General features: G+C 31.4%; 1 protein-coding gene across 7 annotated transcripts in view; it reads right to left on the minus strand.

Annotated features, from left to right (window-relative positions):
* Positions 1-21,633, minus strand: part of TBCK (TBC1 domain containing kinase) — a 200,420-nt gene that overhangs the window by 114,296 nt on the left and 64,491 nt on the right. For 6 of the 7 annotated variants that reach the window (XM_026499132.4, XM_044384224.3, XM_044384225.3 and 3 more), the window contains 12 exons: positions 20,562-20,623; positions 19,442-19,503; positions 16,808-16,956; positions 15,539-15,677; positions 14,145-14,244; positions 10,306-10,355; positions 9,984-10,113; positions 8,889-8,987; positions 7,142-7,204; positions 6,517-6,643; positions 5,278-5,328; positions 3,891-3,974 (listed from right to left, as the gene is read on the minus strand). In XM_026499132.4, the coding sequence (XP_026354917.1) occupies positions 3,891-3,974; positions 5,278-5,328; positions 6,517-6,643; positions 7,142-7,204; positions 8,889-8,987; positions 9,984-10,113; positions 10,306-10,355; positions 14,145-14,244; positions 15,539-15,677; positions 16,808-16,956; positions 19,442-19,503; positions 20,562-20,623 (1,116 nt within the window). The remainder of the gene's footprint in view (positions 1-3,890; positions 3,975-5,277; positions 5,329-6,516; positions 6,644-7,141; positions 7,205-8,888; positions 8,988-9,983; positions 10,114-10,305; positions 10,356-14,144; positions 14,245-15,538; positions 15,678-16,807; positions 16,957-19,441; positions 19,504-20,561; positions 20,624-21,633) is intronic. The other variant, XM_044384227.3, reaches the window with a different exon arrangement.

Genomic DNA, 21,633 nt, shown 5'->3' on the forward strand with positions numbered 1-21,633 from the left:
TTTGGCTCACATACCCTGCTCTGGTAAATCTACAAACAAACTCACTCAGCAGTTTTCATAATATTTCTAGTAAAGGCAGAACATTTTCAGTCTCAGGAAAAATCTCCTTGGTCACATGATGTAAGACAGTCTTGAAAACAGCAAGGCCGTAAGTTCAATGTATTTCCTACTATCTCCCAATATCCTATCATTAAAGCCATCCATGACAAAGATGTATATTCAACCCCAAATAAGCAATGCACTGTTTTTCCAAATGCATGACCCTTTTGGTGAAATTGCATATTCTCCCTCTCTCTTACTGTTTGATGAGAAAGGAGATTTATATTATACTCCCATTTTGACAGCTGGCCTTTAGTCTATCTTCCTTCCTCCTTCTCGCCTAAAAACGTATTGAATGTCTATGTGCAGTGTGACCATACATCCTGGTTACATGGAGAGTTCCAGTTGCCCCCTGTAGGCTCAGTGTCTGGTGCAGTTATGTGTCTTTTAAACTCTGAAAAATATCCCAGTTTAGTTATATAGCCATCCAAGCTATGTGATGCATTACATTAAATGTTAGAGACATTACAGAGAAGAAGGTATCATCCTTTTCCCAAAGGATTTAGAAACATTTACAGGAAAACAGAATATTGGGAAATTTTTCATGCAATTTTATTTCCTGGGTTTATATGGTATTTCTCTCTCCCTTTCCCTTTCTGACTTGTAGGAACCACATCTTCCAATGGTCCAAGTGTGAATATGCCTTAGTTTTATAAACAGTACAAGAATGTTTAAAGTTGTAGCAAAATTCCAATGGCTGTTTTGGTGAACAACACACAGCAGAATGACTTTGAAGTATAGCTTAAAAGTTTACAGGCCAGTTTTCTAGGTTATTCTTTCGTAATTGCAAAATGACATAAGGGTATAGTTGGGTTTTCCACAAAGGATTAGTCCCATTCTTAATAATTAAATGGCTGCCTCTCTTCACTGGCCTAAAGCTACCTTTTTTCTCTCTTCAATAGCCTTAAATATGTCTGTCCTGCAAGTTATAAGCCTGTTTTCCAATATCTCTGCAACGCTAATCAATCTATCCCTTTCAGATCCCTCCACCTTTTTTAATCCAACTGGTACTCTAAGGTTCTAAGAGTAATTTTAGGAATCTTAATTCAGGGGTCCAACCCTGGGCTGTTTAACCAATCTATTTTTTTTTTTTTAATTCCTGTGTATTGATTCTTTATCAACTCAATAGTAACATTACTGGGGATAATTTGATAGTGCCAAAAATGATAAAGAATATTCATTTAAGCTAGAAGTAAATTTTTTATCTTCTTAAAAATGTCTGCAGGTAACAAGTTAATAGGATCATGGTAAACAAATAAACAAAACAGGATATCTTGACTAAACAGATAATTTTTGTCTCTTCTGTAAGAGGCAAAGCATTTTAGAGTCTTATGAGTATGTAAATACTGTATTTTATGAAAAACTTTAAAATAAAAAACTTCCAAGTTCTATTAGTATACAATTAGAAAAACAAATATCTTTTTCCAAATAATATTTAAAATTGCCATCTAATATAGAAACTTTTGGTTTCTGTAGAGAGAATTCAATGACTCAATGAATATGCAATTCTGTAATTAGCTGTTGAGCTGATTGGTTTCATGTGATATACGACTACTCCAGATCTTGTGGGGGGAGAAAGGGTGCGTGTGTTATTGATGCTAATCAAAAAATCAATGCCACTTTGAAGTTTAAAGCTTAAAATACCATATAACAAAAGGGGAGGGGAGGACAAACAAAGAAGAAAAACAATAAAATGAGAGCTGAATATTTCTCATTCCAAGCCTAAAATAAACATTTTGAAAAAAAAAATAAACCATTGTTCTTCCATAAACTTTAGTAACCAATAATCAGCATACTGTTTCACCTCCTAATTTAGCTATTTTTTTGGATTTCACGCATCAGATTTGACTACTGGTTATTTTATCAACCTATTTTGGACTTTTTTTTTACTGTAGTTCTCTTTCTTGTTCTGTCTTAAGGATATCTTTCTCCCCTTCTGCCAAGCAAATTCATCAATAAATAACCCCTCTTTCATGAAACCTTTCTAGACATGCTAGCTCTTCCCTTTACTACCAAAAAGAAAATTTGAAAAAAAACCCCACAAAATAACTTCCCCAACTTCATCCTCTGTGCTAATATAGTAGTATGTATACTTATTTCATTGACTTATAAGTAGTTATTTTCATATTTATTTCCTATATTGGCTATGAAATCCCTTGGAAAAGGACTGAGTGTTATTTACCTTAGGAACTTCTGGCATAGAGTCAGTGCTGAAAGACTACATTAGCTGAAACTGCTTTTTTTTTCTTTTTCTTTTTTTTGAAACTGCTTTTTTTTCTTATATAACATATGGTCAATACAAAAATGAACAAATAGACCCCTTGTTTATTGTTTCTTGGGAAAATATACATGCTACATTTTTCATCATAATATTAAAGAACATTCATTGTAGCTTTGAAAAGTTTTAAAATTAGTTACCAATTCAAGATTTCAAACACAAATCTACAGAAATTATAAGTGACAAAATTATTAATATTGACAAAAATAAGCTTTAAGTAATTTTATAGTCTTTTAATTCCAATATGAGAAAATTATTAACACAAAAACAAAATTTAAATAATTGTGTAGCCTTTTAATTACAATATTAAATGTTAAAATATATTACTGATTAATCTAACAAACTAAGAGTGGTTTTGGCCTTTCTAAGTCCTTCCAAATTCATGTTGTGGACATTATGGTTTCTCTTGTACTTATATGAAACAAGATCTTGTCTTGTTTATTAGTATAAGCCTTTTTAAAATGTATTTAAAAAGTTTGCAGCTAAAAAGTGTAAAAACCTCATTTTTTTCAAGTTGGAAATTCATTATCAATATAAAATACACACAATTTTCTGTATTATAAAACAATTACTAGAAAAATGAAACTAAATTTCTAGCAGTAAATCATTTCTGTATTTTGAAACAGGAATCAATACAGAATCAAAAGAAAAATGAATGTAATAGAAGCTACGTAATATGGCCCTCTGAGAGCTAGCCAATTCATTTTATAAGTTCTGTTTTAATTGCTTTTTTTTGAGGATTCTCCAAATATCTTCATCTTTCTTAAGAATCTGGCTAGGCACTATGCTTTAATAGAGGCCTGATAAATTTGGGAAAAGATTATTTCCAGGCTTTATATATGAAAATTCAGTTAATATTATGGGTTCATGTTACCTTTAAAATAACAGCATTATTTCTGACTTTACTTAACTGAAGGAATCACTTTTTGTGATGTGCAAATACTTATCTGAATATTTTCTACCTTCCATCTTTTCAGTTTGTTTTGGTCACTATTTGACAAATTATTTGCATCGTATAGTATCTGAAATCTCTTGGTATCATTCAAGATGCTATTAAATCCACTCATTTTGGATTTTGCTGGAATCTTAAAGAGTATACTGCTAAGTCTATAATACACATCACTGATAAAGGTAATAGGGAAACTATGAATAAGTATGGATCACATCTCAATAAGATACAAGATACACTCTTACAATATCTAACTTCATAAATTCTCAGAAGTTAACATTACATGACTCTTGAAGTTGGATGGCTTTACTAAATTAACATAAAAGCAAAAAGGAACCTCCTTCCTATAAAACATACTTGTCTTTGGTTATAGTAGTCATTAGAAAAATACCATAATTCTTTATGGACTTGGAAGAAACACTAAACCTAATGGTCTCTTTATGGATTTTAGTGATGGGTTATTATCATATTTTATTGGGTCCCAATCATAAATTTAATTTAATATTGGTTACTTTTGACATAAGCACTTTCTCTGTAAAAAGACAAATAAAGACATTTGCTTACCTTGTATTACATGTGAGTTGTCTTTCAAAAAGAAGTTATACAGGTATTTGGGGATAAAAGCAGACATACATGCATAAGCCAAGGCTAAGAAAGAATAAGCAAAGATAAACAGCAAATTAGTTAATGGGGTAAATGGTCAGAAGTCCCTCAGCACACAATCCTTGAATCTACTATTAAACAAGAGTCATGTTAACAATTGATAGAAACACAGAATTAAGCGGGAAAGAACCCTCTTATCCTTTAAAACAGAAAATATTTTGGACCACAAAAGACAACCATCCTAGTAATTTTTCAGTTTCGAATAAGTGTGGCAGTCATTATCCCACAACAATAAAAACTTTTATTAGCAGAACTTTATACTTTAAAAAATCTAAATTTGGTCATTATTAATGAGCCATACAGACCTCAAGATCCTTAATTTTTGTTGATACAAACAAAAGAGTCTGAGAACTTTGGATTTAGGAGCTCTGGTCATAAATTATTCTTTCAAACACAGATCTCTTATTATTCTTGGATCAGTGTGTGTAATAATAGACTATGCTTAACTAAACATAGCAAAATCTCTAGTCTAGATCAATGAGTATTGATGTCAGACAACAGTGCATTTTAAAAATCACTCAAATAGTGAAATTTTAGCTCTCTGGGATTATGCTATCTCTACACAATTCCTGAAATCTTTGTGAATTCTGACATGAAGTAGAATTTGAGAAAGATGGAGATCCAAGATTGAGACTTCTAGAGATTCATGCTAAATAGGGCAGCAGTCTCTAGATGTGATATCATTAGTGATTAGAGTCAATTAAATTTAACAATTTTTTTTTAAAACCTACTATAAAAGAGGCATTATAAGAGGGGGACAGAAAATAAAAAACCTGTCATTAAAAAAAGCTACTAACCAAAGAAAGGTTTACTATGTTAGTATACAAATAACTAAAATATAAAACATACACAAGATAAATTTCCAGAAATACAAGGTGCTGTTTGGGTTCAATAGGGAGAATAAGAAAAGTCTTCATTAAGGAATGATTAAAATGATCAGCTTTGGAGATACAAGACCACTGTTTAGAAAGTACAAATAGACTAAAGCTAGTCTCTAAAGAAGTCAAAATTTTTTTCAAAGTTTCATTAAATGGTCACCAAAGAAGATGAACTCATATTCAGATTCTCCCTAAATTTCTAAACACTGCCTCATTACAACTGAAACTCTAGTAATAAATTAATCTCTTACATCCTCTAAAATGAGTCTAACAGATTATTTCACAGAAATTTACAGTATCTACTAGGAAGAGATCAAGAACCTTAAAACAAAAACTAAAACCTTCCTTGTTTGAAAATAATATTTTAGAAAAATATGTACAATGATTATTTAAATGATAAATAGGCTTACCTTCATTATTGAAATTTAAATATAGGAATGGAGCACAAAGTGAATCCAGACCTGATGGGAAGAGGTTGTGGGGAAAGAATTCAGTAAATATAAATCAGTATAAGTGTATATACATTCAGTTCCCTGCATTACTTCTATATAGATTAAGTATTACAAGTATTACTCATCCAGAAATATATTACATCACGGGGGTAGTGTGAGGAGTAATTGATAATGACTGGCACATAGTAAATGCCCAATATAAATCAGGTTTGTTATTATTATCAATATTATTATGAGTTAAAGAGAGAAAAAGAGTAATCAAAAAATGTAAAATTGATAGAAGGCTTGGACTATAGTCTCATCTCTGACCCTGTGTGATCTTGGCAATCATTTTAACATCTCCAAGCATGTTTCCTTATCCTGGAGATGGAAATTTGTCTTACAAGTTTCTCTGGGATGATGAAAAGCAATCTTTCAAAAATTGTAAAGTAAAATACAAATATGTTACATATTTCTTTTACTGATAATAATCCTATTCATATGTTGTCATGTTGAAGGAAGGTACATAAATCTATCTATAATTGTTAGGAAGATATGGAACTCTAAAAGGGACAAGGCTATGAAAAATAATAGCTTCGTTTTAAGTTTGGCCAGAAATTGAGATTTAAAACATAAAAACTCCTGTCATAACAACAAATTAAAAAATAGAACTGGGAAGAATGGGCATCTCATTCACGAATTTATCAGTGACTACAAAAATAATAATGAGAAGGGCTAAAAATCAAGGATATGGAACACTAAAGTTATTTAATAAAAGAGAGATAATAAATAAAAATATGCAGTTTAGGGTGGTATCCCATTCTCCAATTCCTAATAACCATGATAACCAAGTTGTAAATCATTAAATGACAAGAATATCAACTAGCCCCAAATTATTTATGGTACAATATTATTTTATTATTTGCATAAGCATTAAAAAAAGTATCCCCAAAGATCACAACAGCCAAAACATTCTTCCTACTTTCCTAATCAACATTATGGTAAATTGTTTCATTAAATATCATGCATTTAAATGACATCCACTAGGCATTTAGACAAAATTTAAAAAATGTTCTCTCAAAAAATGGATAACCAATAACAGCTTTCCTCAAAGCCAAGGATATTTTGATATTTCATTTTAATTTTTTAAATCGTTAGTCAAACAACATGCTCCTAATACTTCAAAAAGAATCTTAATAATTGGGGGAAAAATATTACCTTGCCAATACACAAGATCAGGATGAGACACGACCCAGGCTTTTAATACACGCCTAAATTTTGCATGACCTTCTGGTGATGATAACAGTTCATCATACTGATGACACCGAGGAATATCCACTTCTATCTGTAAAACAGCAAAACATTAAAGTGGAACTGGAATAGAGTGACCTCTAATAAACCTCAAGATAAGGAAAAGGAAAGAGTGTATCTTGAATTTCAGAACAGACCATCTACATAATCCTTGTGTCTGAAGTGTTTAAATTTTATATTAGTCATCTGGAAACACTAAAAAAGTTGTATGTATACTTAAACAAAAAAGCAGTCCATTTCTATTGAAAAGGTATATATTAATATAGTTTTCAAAAAACCTTCCTTTACAACCTGGTCTAAATAAAGGGAAAACTCTTCAAATAAAAAAGTACAATTATTAGGAAAAGTTACTTGATCTAAACTCCTTTAAGGAACAATTCTAACTAACTAACTAACTTGTGAGTAAAATAAGAGTTATGCTTACTCTAATATCATATACATGTTTCATAATCAAGAAAATTCCTCCTGCCTTTCTAAAATTTAAAGATTTGGCAGAATTATCTTAGGCTGTTTAAGAAAATCTAAATCATACTTGTCTGTCTGTAGGAATTGGAGTATCTTTATCAATTGCATCATACTTGTCATGAATAGCCCCCTGCAAAAAATAAGAGAAGATATATTAATTTATCATATCCTTAATAAATTATTGACTTAGACAAAATACAGTTCTTAGAAACATCTATCTTGAAAACACACCCAACTATAGATAGGGACATTCAAACCCAAAGCATGCTCTTAGAAAAATTCTTCACATCTTTGACAATTTGTGATGAAAGTCTGTGACAATTTGCCATTTTGCTAAGGCAGTCATTTGATTACATGCACAGGAAGACAAATATGTGAATAGAGTCACTTAGCTAATGAGTATGCTTAGCTAATCTCCCAGCCCCCACAACACAACACAACACAACACAACACAACACAACACAACACAGCCTTGTTGTGCTCAATTCATTGTTATCTTACACATAGTAAGTTTCATGAAGAAATTAAAAAAAAAAATGGGGGGTCATCCCTTGAGAAATTTTCCTGTTAAAGTTGGAAATGAAAGCAAAAATAAAATAAAATTGTTTAAAGGAGTTCAGCACCAGGAGGAAGAGGTTTGGGATAAATTAAAGAATGAAATTCCATGCAAAATCCCTAATGGAATCATTAAGGGATTAAAGAAATCATTTACATTTTTCATTTATACCACTACAGAAGGAATAACTGAATAAACTACTTCAAATTTTGATCATGTTCTATAGGATCAAGCATAGAACAATTCTTAATTCTCTGGTTTACGGTAATGGTAGAGAAAGAGCTAGGAATTTGGAGTTCAATCTCTGATATTACATGCTATTATCAACATCTCTGGTACTTCTACTCTATGAGACATTTGGACAACCTGACCTTGGAAGTCCTCTTGAATTTTTAGCATTATATGGTCCTATAATTCTTTATTACCATATGGTAGGAATAATAGGCATTCTTATTAAGCAACCAACCAAACTCAAAGATAGTTATAGACTTTCACCAAAGAAATCAGTAACAAAGGAAAAGAATTCTTTCAATAGAGAGTTAAAAGGAATAAAAATACTTGGGAGAATTCATACACAAAAAAATTGGTGATGGATATCTATAAGATATCTATGAGAATACAGGAAGGCAGGATGACAAAGAAATTGACAGAAAATGAAAAAAAAAATGGCAATGATTTGGTCCATTATCATGATTGCTGTCACCAAAGTCTCTGTTAGTACTGCAAGTCACTCTAATAATGTGACACCTCGCCTCTTCTCACTGCCACAGATAAGGTATTAATAGAAGACAAAGCAGAGATTTCTCCTGGCAGCATGGCTCTGGTAAGACAGATGTGCCAAAAGGCACTAAATTATATTAATGATTTTTGACAAGGTTCAAATTAGAGTGGAATACTTCTCCTTATAAATAAGCAGTCCTATTTCTAAATGAACATACTTTATAAGCAGGGCTATATACTTATAACTGATATATATTAAAATATTCTTATTTTAAAATGAATAATCAAGATAATTTCTGAGTCCCATTAAATGAAATATTAAATAGCATAAATCTAACAAGACTTCAATTATATTTTTCTCTTCTATTTGTCCATTCTTTTCCTCTATTTCTTTCACTAAAAATTGTCACATAATCTTAATACTCAAATTTTACTATATAATTTTCTAACAACTTTGAAAATATATATTCAGAAAGTACTTTCCTTCTTCCTTCTTTCTTAACACTACTGAACGTTCTTAACCTCTTTTCATTCTTACCTCAACTCCCAGAAGGGCAGCCCAGGTTAAACCTCTCATAAGAGGAGGAATGTCAACTCTTGCTTCTTTCCAGATTTGATTTTTTTTATATGGATAAGCCTATAGGTAAAAAAAGATATGAAAAATACCTCAAGTTACCAAGTGTATTCTTTTAATCTAAACAATTATGAATATACCAGTGATAAAGTTGCAGGTGACCTGCCATAAATTTCCAAGTACCTGAAATTATTTTACCTGATGTCACTAATACATATTAAGTTAGTAATGGAATAGTTCCCTAGCCTCTATTAATCTTATATAATAGAATCAAAGAGAAGAGCTGAATCTACTGTTTTTATCATTCCTCTCTATTTTGTGGTCTGGAAGAATTATGAATGAATCCTATGGAGAATAATATTACAAACCTCATATGGGTTAAATAACATATAAAACTTTGTAAAGTATCTAGTGATATAGAAAGTATTCAATAAATGTAAGTTACTGTTATGGTTACTTCTGTAAGCTTGCATGTAAATTTGTCTTTTCTAAATTTATACTTTAGAAGGGATTTCTAGAAGAGAATTAAAAGGACACAAGGTACAGATGTTGTTACAGGCTCAATACAAAATTTAAAATAGCTTTATAGAATGTTTTAACCAATCTACACTTACTCCAGGAGAATGAGAGTTTCAATCTCAATATACATTTACTCACTTTGCTAATTCAATATGGAAAAAAAGTCTATTTCTTTCAGTCCTAGTAAGGATACATATTTTGAATAGATTTACTGACTAGTTGTATTTCTATTATGTTTTTTATCCATTTCTCTGTTTCAGGGATAGTCCTTTTCCCTATTAATTTTTAAGTGTTTTTTAAATGACAAGGATATTAAATACCTTTTGTCTAATGTGATTTTGCATAGATTCCTTCATCTTGTTTTTACTTTTTAATTTTATTTACTATTAACATGTATCATTTTTATTATTAATCAGATAAAATAGGTCATAAGAATTAATGTTCTCATGACATCAAGATTCCCTAAGAATTACCAATGAAATAAAAAAACCCACAAAGATCATATATGGACTCTTTACACCTTACACTTTAGCATCCTACCTTTAGCAGCCTGTCAAAGAGAATGATTCTGTTTAGTTGGTACTCTGTGTCCCTCTCTCGGATGATTAAAGGGAGAGTGGCAGCTGCAGACAACTCATTATTGCTGTTCGAATGAGGTAAATTAGACTGGCTATAAAAGAAAAACAAAAGCAGAAAAACTGACAAAATGTATAAAATTTTTAAAAAACCCACACTTTTGTATTCTATTTAGGAAACAATTTTCAAAAAAAATATGCAAGCTTCTTATGTATCCAATAGAAACAGAAAAGAAAAATAATGGTAAAAAGAATATATATATATATATATATATATATATACTCACTCATCTTCAAGTAGTGGGTAAAATGCTTCTCCACCAACATCTTTTAATCTCTGAATTTAAAGAGAAAATATTTATGATATTTAAGATCTGAGACAGAAACACTAATCTTTATTTAAAAGGAAAAATGATATAAAATTATATATTTATAAAGATACTAAGAAAACTACAAAATAGAATTTAAAATTCATTTATTGCCAACATGCAAATACACCATGCATCCAGTGATTAAGCTTAGCTGTAAAGAATATTCTGTTTTTTTGATTTTTTATCTCCAGGCATTTCTCATAAATGTTAGGCGCCTATTATGATAGTTTACCAAACACAATGCATCATTTCTAAAATTAGTATAAAATTGAATAAATGGATAAAACATTTTTAAATTATGTGAGGATTATATTTAAAAAGTACTTTTTAATACATATCCCTTAATTTAAAACTTCAGTCCAATTTATTTTTGCCTTGACATTAATACAAACTAAGACAAAAGTAAGGTGCTAATACAAAACTAAGACATTAATACAAACTAAGACAAAAATACAAACTAAGACAAACTAAAAGGTTTCAAAATAATTCCTCAAATACTTTGAACATGCATGACTCAAATAACTGGTAAATCAGCTGGCAAAATTCAGTTTTCTTCATTATTTTTTTCACAAACTTATTATAATAAATGTTACTCCAAATAATAACATTGCCAGGATTATAGATATTCTTCAAAAACATAAGAAGGTAGGCAATAGTAGAGTAAAATCTTAGACACGTCCTAAGTAGGGTGATTAAAGTTAATGCCATCTTGCCTGCTGCTCTGCTCTTCAGTTCAACTTCCAACTTGAAGGCACAGTATCTGCTCCTGTGAGGGCTGACACAGAAGTTCAAGCTCTGTGTGTAGCCAGCATTGATCTTCTGTTGATTAGAGTTATTGTGTACTCACCCGTGTGAGTTAGCCTCAGAATTTTTATTTTTTATTTATTTATTTTTTAAAAAGATTTTATTTATTTATTCGACAGAGATAGAGACAGCCAGCGAAAGAGGGAACACAAGCAGGGGAGTGGGAGAGGAAGAAGCAGGCTCATAGCGGAGGAGCCTGATGTGGGGCTCGATCCCATAACGCCGGGATCACGCCCTGAGCCGAAGGCAGACGCTTAACGACTAAGCCACCCAGGCGCACCTAGCCTCAGAATTTTTAAAAGCCAAAGAAAAATCTTTTACCCACAACTGAGAATCTGGTAAACACTGATTTTATGCCTGGCTTTTCTCTAAAATTTGATGTGCTCTAGATTTATCCCACTTTGACTCTAAACTTTTAAGTGTTTCTTTTATGGATTAAAATTCTAAGTAGAAAAATAAGATTTTCTCAAATTTTACCTCATTATTAATATGCACATTGTTTTAAAATTTGGGTTTTACTGTCCCAAAAGTCATAGATATTATAAGTAACTTTTCTGCTTTTTTTTTGTATTAAAAATTTAGCATATTAAAAGTACAAAAAGGGCAAAAATACAGAGAAGTAGAAGGAAAAAATTATTTGGTTTCCATGTTATTTTAAAAATCAGCAACATTAACATTTTTTTCTTAATAATTATAGAAAAAAGTATTTTAATTTTCAAAAGTGGAAATGTAAGGTCATTTAGAAAGTAAAATTGAAGCCTTGTATTCACTTAACTTATGTTCATATTCTTTGGATTATATTTAAGTTAAAGAAGCAAATTAAGAGTAAAATCAATCAGTCAAAACCATATATTTAGGTGTAGTTTATGTTTGTTGCTTTGTACTGCTACTTATTTCATCCACTATACACATTCATCCCTTTCAAAGAGATGGTAAGTTTAGTGTATCATGTAGTAATAATTATATATTTAAATTTTCTATTCTTTGCATTATAGCAGGTTAAGAGATTCTAATTCCCTCCTACTACATAATATGTAAAATATTAAATGACAAGAAAAGCCTAAGAATATAAGGAAAATGCAGTGATATGAGACCCAAAGCCAGGCTTAGAGAGAAAGGATATAAGCTAGAAATAAAGTATATTGATAATTGTGGCCTGAGGTTTTAAGCACAATGGGGCAAAGACTTAGGGATCTGATTAACAGGCAGACAGACTGGAGGAGATCCTGCTATATTCAAGTAAAGAAAGAACAGCGTGTTTTTTTTGGGGGGGGGGTGGATATCCAACTTTAGCCACCTCGAGTCATTGATGTGGGGAAGAATACCCAATACTGATTTCCTTTAGCTGTTCTGTCTCTCCTAATAAGGTAAGGAGGGAAGCTGAGGAGCTTTATATAAAGGTCACAGCCCAGAGACATAGGTTCATTAAAGGGCTGAGACCTAACCATAGGATTAGAGAACTCCTTCCCTTCCCTACCTTACCTCCATGTCAATAAAGCTCCTATATAAAAAGGGATTTCAGCTGAAAGAGCTGCTGGCCTCAGCCCTATTTTAAGAAGTTTCTAGGGGAAAAAAAAGTCTCTAGGGAAACCCAAAGACACCAGGGGGAATAAGAACAAGGTAGCTGAGGAAATTTTAGCCTCTGACAAAAAAGCTACACAAACAGTAAACAGCTAGATAAACATGATATCTTGAGCTAAAGGCCTATTTACCATAGTTCTTTTTACTGGTAAATCATGTTAGGGTTTAAAAAAAAAAATGGCAAGGCATGCTAAAATGTGAAAAAGTCACCCTGGAGAAACAAAGCAAGCTTTAGAACTAGCTTCAAAAATGTCAGAGAGTTTGAAATTATCGGGCCAGTAATTTAAAATGACTATGATTAATACACTAAGGGCTCTAAGGAAAGAAAGTGGACAGCATGCAAGAAGAGGTGCATAATATATTAATATATATATTTTTAATATGTTAAAAATAAGAATTCCAATACAGAATCAAAAGATGTAACCTATGTGTTATAGAAACGTCAGAAAAAGGAGAAAGGAAGAAACAGAAGAAATATTTGAAGTAATAATGACAGAAATTTTCAAAATTTAAAGACATCAAATAACACAGATCCAGGAGACTACGAACATCAAGCAGGATAAATACCAAAAGAAAAACCTACACCTAGTAATATCACATTCTTTAAAAGAAACCATCAAAATTTAAAGGAAAAGCCACAGATTAGAAGATATATGCACTACATATAGCCAAAAAGACTCTATATTTGGAATATATTTTTTGAAGTCCTCAAATCAGTAAGAAATCTCCCAGTGGAAATGACAAAAGATATGAACTAGTAATGTATAGAAGACATAAACAGATTATGAAGAAATATGAAGAGATTCATAAATGTATTATAATCAGGGAATTAAAAATTACTATTATAGCAAAATACAATTCTACACCTTTTAAGGCAATTATTTTTTTGAAGATTTTATTTATTTATTTGAGAGAGAGAAAAAGAGAGTGAGAAGGAGCAGGGGTAGGGGCAGAAGAAGGAGAAGCAGACTCCCTACTGAGCAGGGAGCCCCCACACGGGGCTCGATCCCAGGACCCTGAGATCATGACCTGAGCTGAAGGCAGACGCTTAACCAACTGAGCCACTCAGGAGCCTCTAGAACAATAATTTTGCAAAAATTTGATATTATGTGTTACCAAGTATATAGAAAGTGAGAAACCTTATCCAATGATGGTAAAAAGATACAACTACTTTGGGAATGATTGAACAATATATACTAAAGCTGAAGATGTACAGATCCTATTTCCCAATAATATCACTCCTGGCACATACCTTGAAGAAACTCTGACTTATTTTATAAGATTAGGGAGGAATTCAAGGCTTCATGTATATCTGTAAGGTTTTATTTAAAAAAAAATCTGTGGTAGATTTGTCAAAATACCATTCTTACATTTCTTAGCTGGCATAATGACAATGTCACAGTGGTGTCATCTAATAGTGAGCTTCTATCTCGACCTTGTCCAAAGCTTTCACCATCTTCAAAAAGAAAACTGAAAAGAGATTTTAAAAAATAATTATTTTAATGAGCACACAAAATCTGATTTACTGCTTCTTCTAGAAAATAAAATTTCTTCTAAATCATCGTTCCCTCGTAAAAGAAAGAAATTTTAGACTAAATGGATTAATTAAAAATATGTAACTTCTGGTTGAAATATCACTGAACAATTCTCATTTTTAAATATAAACTGAGTTTGTATGAATACAGTATATAAATATAAAGCACTTTAGGAATACAGGAGTGTGATTTATCTTCTTTGTTCATGCAGATCCAATGCTAAAATTACTCTCTTGATAATATGTGTATGTGTTCCTGAGGAAGTTTATAGGAGTGAGAAAGGATAAAAGAAGAAAGAAAAATCACGATAGTAACTTCTCAGGAGAAGGAATAGTGAATAATAAATGCATAAAATTTCCTTAGGATTTCAGAAAATTAATTTTGAGAATTTACATAGACCTTGGTATTTCCATCATCTTTTTTCCTGGTGTTCTGCTTAATTCAATGTGTGAGAAATATAACTGACTTAAAAATCAGTTTAAAGGGGAGAAAAAGTAGAGACCAAGTGGTCTATTCAAATAATTGACCTAAAAATTTAACATGTGAAGAAAAAAATGATCAGCAGGTGATTTTTACTGTTAACTACAATGATCAAATCTAGTCCTAAGATCTAAAATTAAAAATTTAAAGCATTGGCGGAAACTCAAGAGATTGAGGTTCACTTATGAATAAACACAAAGAGCAATGGAACAGTAATAATTCTGGTCCTTAGAGTTGTACTGTTATTTAACTTTCAGTCTAATTTATATGATGATGTCCAAGATCTTATGCAGTTCTGCAGAGTTTTCACAACAGTAATTTAGCACCATGATGATCTCTAGGACAATGAGGCCATACAGTACATTTACATTTACAATTGTAATTGGAAATAAAAAAGTTACTTATAATAGGCACACTAGTCTGGTTTATTAACTCTCTTGAATATTACTATTCTTTCTGACTTATACATTTTTCATTTATTGAACATCAATTATTACAAGATTCCATAATAAAAGGTCTACTTCAAATAGATCTTAAGCAAATTACTTATTAAAAATAGTATTTATTAAAAATAATAAAAATATTAATGGGAATTCTTCAATTAGAAGCCTCAGCCAAGAAAAAAAGGTATTGACTTCCAATTGCTTTCATAATCATTTAGTTGGAATGTCTACCCAAGAAACCCCAAATTTAAAAAAAATGTTATCACTAAAATCTTTTCATTTCCAAGAGAAACTTTGTTTTCTTACTTGGGGAGTGTGCAGATAGGTGGTTTGGATCGAATGATTTCCTTGTTGACAAGCTCTTTCTCCAAGTCACCTCCAGCTAAACACCAAAGGTAATATACTTCTTCAATAGATCTTTCTGCCAGGTAATCACTGTTTATATCTATTAATGGCAAATGGAAAATAATCATAGCTATCATACTTTATGTTTTTATAAAAAGGCAACAGGCAATAGTTGCTGATATTCTCAAAAAATAATAATTGAAGAACATCGTAAGAGTCCCTTTAGAAGATTCATACTATAAACTGCACAAAGGGTGAAATGAAGGTATACATATTGGATGTACATTCAGTTTCCTTGAGGAAAAGTGGAATTTTTACCCTCTATATTAGAGATATCCGGGATATATATTCCATACAGATCCAGATATAACAGGCTCTGTGGGGAAGGGATAAGGGCAGAAAAAAGCACTTGGATAGTTAACTAACACAAACTATCCCATCCTTCATGTCTTGAGGCAATTGTTGCCTCTTCTGAAGAGTCTTTCTTATTGTCTCAGGCACGCTATGATTCCACTGCACTATGTTCATATTGACCTTTATTTATAATAGTAATATAAATGATTATCTGCCTCTCCATTTGGTATGAATGTTATTTGAAGTTATAGTGTGTGGAACATAGCAGGAACTCAAACAAAAGATCTGACTGAATGAATGCTTAGTAAATCTTTCCTGCCATGACTTACATCACGGTAACTCTTCAGTGTAAGAGTATTATTGGTGTCCCTAAAACAGACATTCTGAGAGTTGTAATCTTCATAGATGAATGAAATGAAAAAAGCTGATATTCCCTTACAATGTGGAATATAATGGTATGGACTCCTACCTATAATACAATTTTTAGATATCATTTATAATAAATTATATAGAATATGATATATGTATGTCGATGTAGTGGAAATTCCACTGGGAATCAGAAAACAATTTTGGCATTAAGATTTGAGATGAAAATAGGACTTTGGTTTGTATAAGACATTTTTTTTTTTTTTGGTGCCCCTTCCTCTTCTCAATTCTTAAAGTTCTTGCTTCAAAACAATTTTAATTTAAAGGATTAAAAAGTTAGGTCAGTTATATTTTAAGCAAATCCAAAATTATCTCTTAATTCCCAGACTGGTATCCATAAAGCCTCACTAATGTAATATATATATTGTTGGTAAATGCAAAACTGAAAGTAGGGTAAGGGTACTTTCTTTAAAAATAAAACATATTGTTTTCTGTCTTATTTATCATTACCTTTACACAGTTGACTGATATCCTCAGGCAGAGTCAAATCAGCACATCTCAAAGAAGATGAAAACAGACTGGCAGGTTTGGTAAAGGGAGTATATAAAGGTGACACTTCACTAAATACCTTGTCCTGCATTAATTCATCTGCAGTTGGCCTTGAGAAAAATTTAAAACTTTATCATTAGAAATTCGTGGTATCACTTATTTAAAAAGTCATAAAATGCAGAAAATTAATTTTCAAATAATTTAATTATAATTTATGTTTACCAGGGTAAATCAACTTTTTCTTTTCTCTTTTTTCTTTTTTTTAAGATTATTTATTTATTTATTTGACAGAGAGAGAGAGAGCCAGCAAGAGAGGGAACACAAGCAGGGGGAGTGGGAGAAGAAGAAGCAGGCTCCCAGCGGAGGAGCCTAATGTGGGGCTCAATCCCAGGACCCTGGGATCACGCCCTAAGCCAAAGGCAGACGCTTAACGACTGAGTCAACTTCTTTTTTCTTAAGTTGGTGTGTAATGCTGACCTTTTAATGTTTATTCCCTGATTTGTGTGTATCATTACTCTCTTCAAAAATAAAACTTCCATACATCACAGTGGTGCCAAATTAGCCAGTGTCTTACCTAATTTCAAAATAGTACTATGAAAAAAGACCACTGGAAATATGAATAATCTTCTCATATTGAGAAATCTGATAAGATACTTTGTAAAACTTTCATAATAAATGGCTTTTGTAGTATATGATGTAGGCCTGTTTCTGAATATGGTATGAAATGAATCATGGGGCTTTGGAAAAAATTAAAAGAAAAATAACAAATTTCTACAGAGTTTATTAATGTAAGAAAACAATGATAAAAGCTGGCCTATACTTTATATCAGGAGTCAGAAAACTATGGCTCATGGATCAAATCCACCTACTGTCTGTTTTTGTATGGCTCATGAGCTAGAAATGGGTTTTGTATTTTTTAAATAGTTGAAAAAATCAAAATACTATTATTTTGTGATATGTAAAAATTATATAAAACTCAAGTTTCAGTATCCACGAGTAAAGTTTTATTGGATCATAGCAACACTAATTCATTTAAGCATTGTCTTGGGCTGCTTAATTTTAAGCTACAGGTCAGTGTTGAATAGCTGTGACAGAGACAGTATGGTCCATGAAGTCAAAAATACTTGTTATCTGGTCCTTACCAAAAAGAGTTTGTTGATCCCTGAGTTAAATAAATACAATAGAACATCAGTGGTTTTTTGTAAAAATATGATTCAATAATATATTTTATGATGTGGGGTTTAATATATCTAAGTTTAGAAACATTTGAGCCTACATTTGTAAGAATATGTTCGTTTAATATGAAAAAAGAATCATACTTTGCAATGTTTCACGTGCATTTTTCTTTTTAGTCTAGTTAACCATGATTATTTCCCTGGTTATCTGCCAAATTTTCAATTAACATTTTTGTCAGTGGGTCCAACCAAATTAACTATGGCAAAATGTACTTAGAAACTTGTGTCATGGATGATGCTACAGCATATTGAATAAAATATTTACTAATTGAATTGGCCATTAAATAACCAGCAATCAACCACAACAAAACCAATGTTTCTTTAAGTTACTTAAACATGGATTTGTGTTTGAGAAGTGTTAAGGTAAATATAATCTTAAATATTGATTGGCAAATTGTTTGATTTTTCCAAAGCGCAAAAATAAACATTGGAAATTGTCTCTTAAAAAATTTGCTAGAATAATGGCACACATTCAAGGGGATAGTTAAAAGTCTTAAATGCATCTCCAGTACAGAAAGTAATAATAAAACTCTCCTTAGCAGAGTCTACATGTAGACTTGTATATAAAAATGAAGTGACTGTAAGTAAACGCTGAATTTTTTCCCTTATTGTGCTTTTTGCAACTTATAATCTATCAAAGATTATTATATATGAACATCTCCATTTTTTACTTTTATCTTGACTATGACATACCTGTGTTACTGAATATCTTAATTAAAATTCTAAACTAATAATACCTTTTGGGTTTCTTCCTCCTTTCTTAATGTGGCATGTTTACCCAAAATTATGTTTTTAATACCATTCCACTCTTCCTAACATGTATTGATAAAGATATTTTTCTAAAGACTAACTATAATACACTATTTTCAAATATCATATACTTAAGGAGTTTAGGAAAGACAATGGTAAGGCTAACAGTGATATCATCAAATGAAAACAAATAATAACACTTCTAAGAAATTCTTTTATATTATCAACAATTATTAGCTGACCTTGCCATTTATCCAAGTTCTATGCCAAAATACAATTGCCAATAAGCTTTTGTTGTCATTTCTCTTATGTCATTCGTGTTTAGGAATATCTACGTTTAGCTGATTTTCTAATTGGAGACTAGGAAATGAACCAGTAACTTCTTGGGGACTACACCAGTTTTCTGACTGTGGTTTAATTATTTTTTTCTTCTTTTAGTAATATACATTAACACCATAGCTAACAGTTATGATATTAATGTTATATATTCCTATATGTATGTAAATATCCTTATTTAATCCATTAGTATTATAAGGAATAAGAAAAAAACACAACTACTTATATATTAAAGATGTCAGTATAATCTCTAAGTCTTAATAATAATATCAACCTCTTGGAAGGGTGGAAGGTGAGACACTTCTGCAAAAGATTTATCACATTTTCGGGAAGGTCCTGGTAAATGAAAAAAGAAAATAATTATTTTAAATGATCCATTTAAAAAAATATATTTTACTCATGCTAGTCAGAATGGCTAAAATTAACAAGTTAGGAAAAAACAGATATTGGCAAGGATGTGGAAAAAGGGGAACCCTCTTACACTGTTGGTGGGAATGCAAGCTGGTACAACCACTCTGGAAAACAGTATGGAGGGTCCTCAAAAAGTTTAAAATAGAGCTACCCTATGACCCAGGAATTGCATTACTGGGTATTTACCCCAGAGTTAAAAATGTAGTGATCCAAAGGGACACCTGCACCCCAATGTTTATAGCAGCAATGTCCATAATAACCAAAGAGCCCAGATGTCCATCAACAGATGAATGGATAAAGAAGATGTGGTATGTATATACAATACAATATTACTCTGCCATCAAAAAGAATGAAATCTTGTCATTTGCAACAACATGTGTGGAGCTATAGAGTATTATGCTGAGTGAAACAACTCAATCAGAGAAAGACAATTGTCATATGATTTCACTCATATGTGGAATTTAAGAAATGAAACAGAGGAACAAAGGGGAAGGGAGGGAAAAATAAAACAATACATAATTAGAGAGGGGGACAAACCATGAGACTCTTGACCATAGGAAATAAACTGAGGGTTGCTGGAGGGGAGGAGGGTAGAGGGATGGGGAAACTGGTTGATGGACGTTAAGGAGGGCATGTGATACAATGAGCACTGGGTGTTATATGCAACTGATGAATCACTAAATTCTACCTCTGAAACTAATAATACACTATATGTTAATTAAATTGAATTTAAATAAAACATTTAAAAAATAATTATTTAAAATGATCCATTTAAAATATATTTTACTCAAATTTTTGCTATTCTAGGACATTTTGATTTTTCTAAAAAGTCTCTATTTGGACTTTATACTAATTTATATTAGTTTGTAACTCTATGAAAAAACAAATATCTGAACAGAAATAAACATAGCTTTAAAATAGCTTGCTATTAGACCTCAAGTATACAAAATACATACATTTTCAATAACAGATTAATGACAAACCTTTATAATGTCCAGGCAACCATGCTCTTCAGCCAGAACTATTATTGTGTCATCTACGCAATCTAGAAAACAGAAAAATTGTATGAATTAATGTTACTTTTCTTATCTATCAGAACTGAACTCAGATAATTTTTTTTAAAAATTGTGTTATGAAGTTTTGGAAACTGGAATACTAAAAAGCTTGTGACTTTGTTAACTTTCCTTACATGTTATGATAAAATAAAGACCTTAAACAGTAAATATTAACTGAACTACAGATACTGGAAGATAGCCACTTAAATAGTGACATAAAGCAGTGGTTCAAGATGAAGATTCTCTTGTTCTCTCACTCTTGCTCTCTCTCCCTTTATATGTATTGTACATATACATATTATTCTTTTGTACTTACATAATTTGGAGAACGTACACACATCTCTGGGGATTTAAAGTATACATTTTTACAATCCATATCAAAATACCAACAGCATACTTCACAGAACTAGGACAAATAATCCTAAAATTTAATTTATATCGAGCCAAAAAAGACCCTGAAGAGCCAAAACAATATTGAAAAAGAAGAACAAAACTGGAGGTATCATGATACCAGATTTCAAGATATACAACAAAGCTGTAGTAATCAAAACAGTATGGTACTGGCACAAAAACAGACACATAGATCAATGGAACAGAATAGAGAACCCAGAAATAAATTTATGCTTACGTGGCCAATTTATCTTTCACAAAGAAGTAAGAATATGCAATAGGAAAAGATCTCCTCGACAAATGGTCTTGGGAAAACTGGACAGCCACATGCAAAAGAATGAAACTGGACCACTTTCTTACACCATACACAAAAATAAACTAAAAATGGGTTAATGACCTAACTGTGAGACCTGAAACCATAAAAATCCCAGAAGAGATCACAGGCATGAATTTCTCTGACATCGGCTGCAGCAACATCTTTCTAGATATGTCTCCTGAGACAAGGGAAACAAAAGTAAACTATTGGGACTACTTCAAAATAAAAAGCTTTTGCACAGTGATGGAAACAATCAACACCAAAAAAAGGCAACCTATTAAATGGGTGAAGCCA

Source organism: Ursus arctos, unplaced genomic scaffold (assembly GCF_023065955.2).
Source record: "Ursus arctos isolate Adak ecotype North America unplaced genomic scaffold, UrsArc2.0 scaffold_11, whole genome shotgun sequence".
NCBI classification, from domain to species: Eukaryota; Metazoa; Chordata; class Mammalia; order Carnivora; family Ursidae; genus Ursus; species Ursus arctos.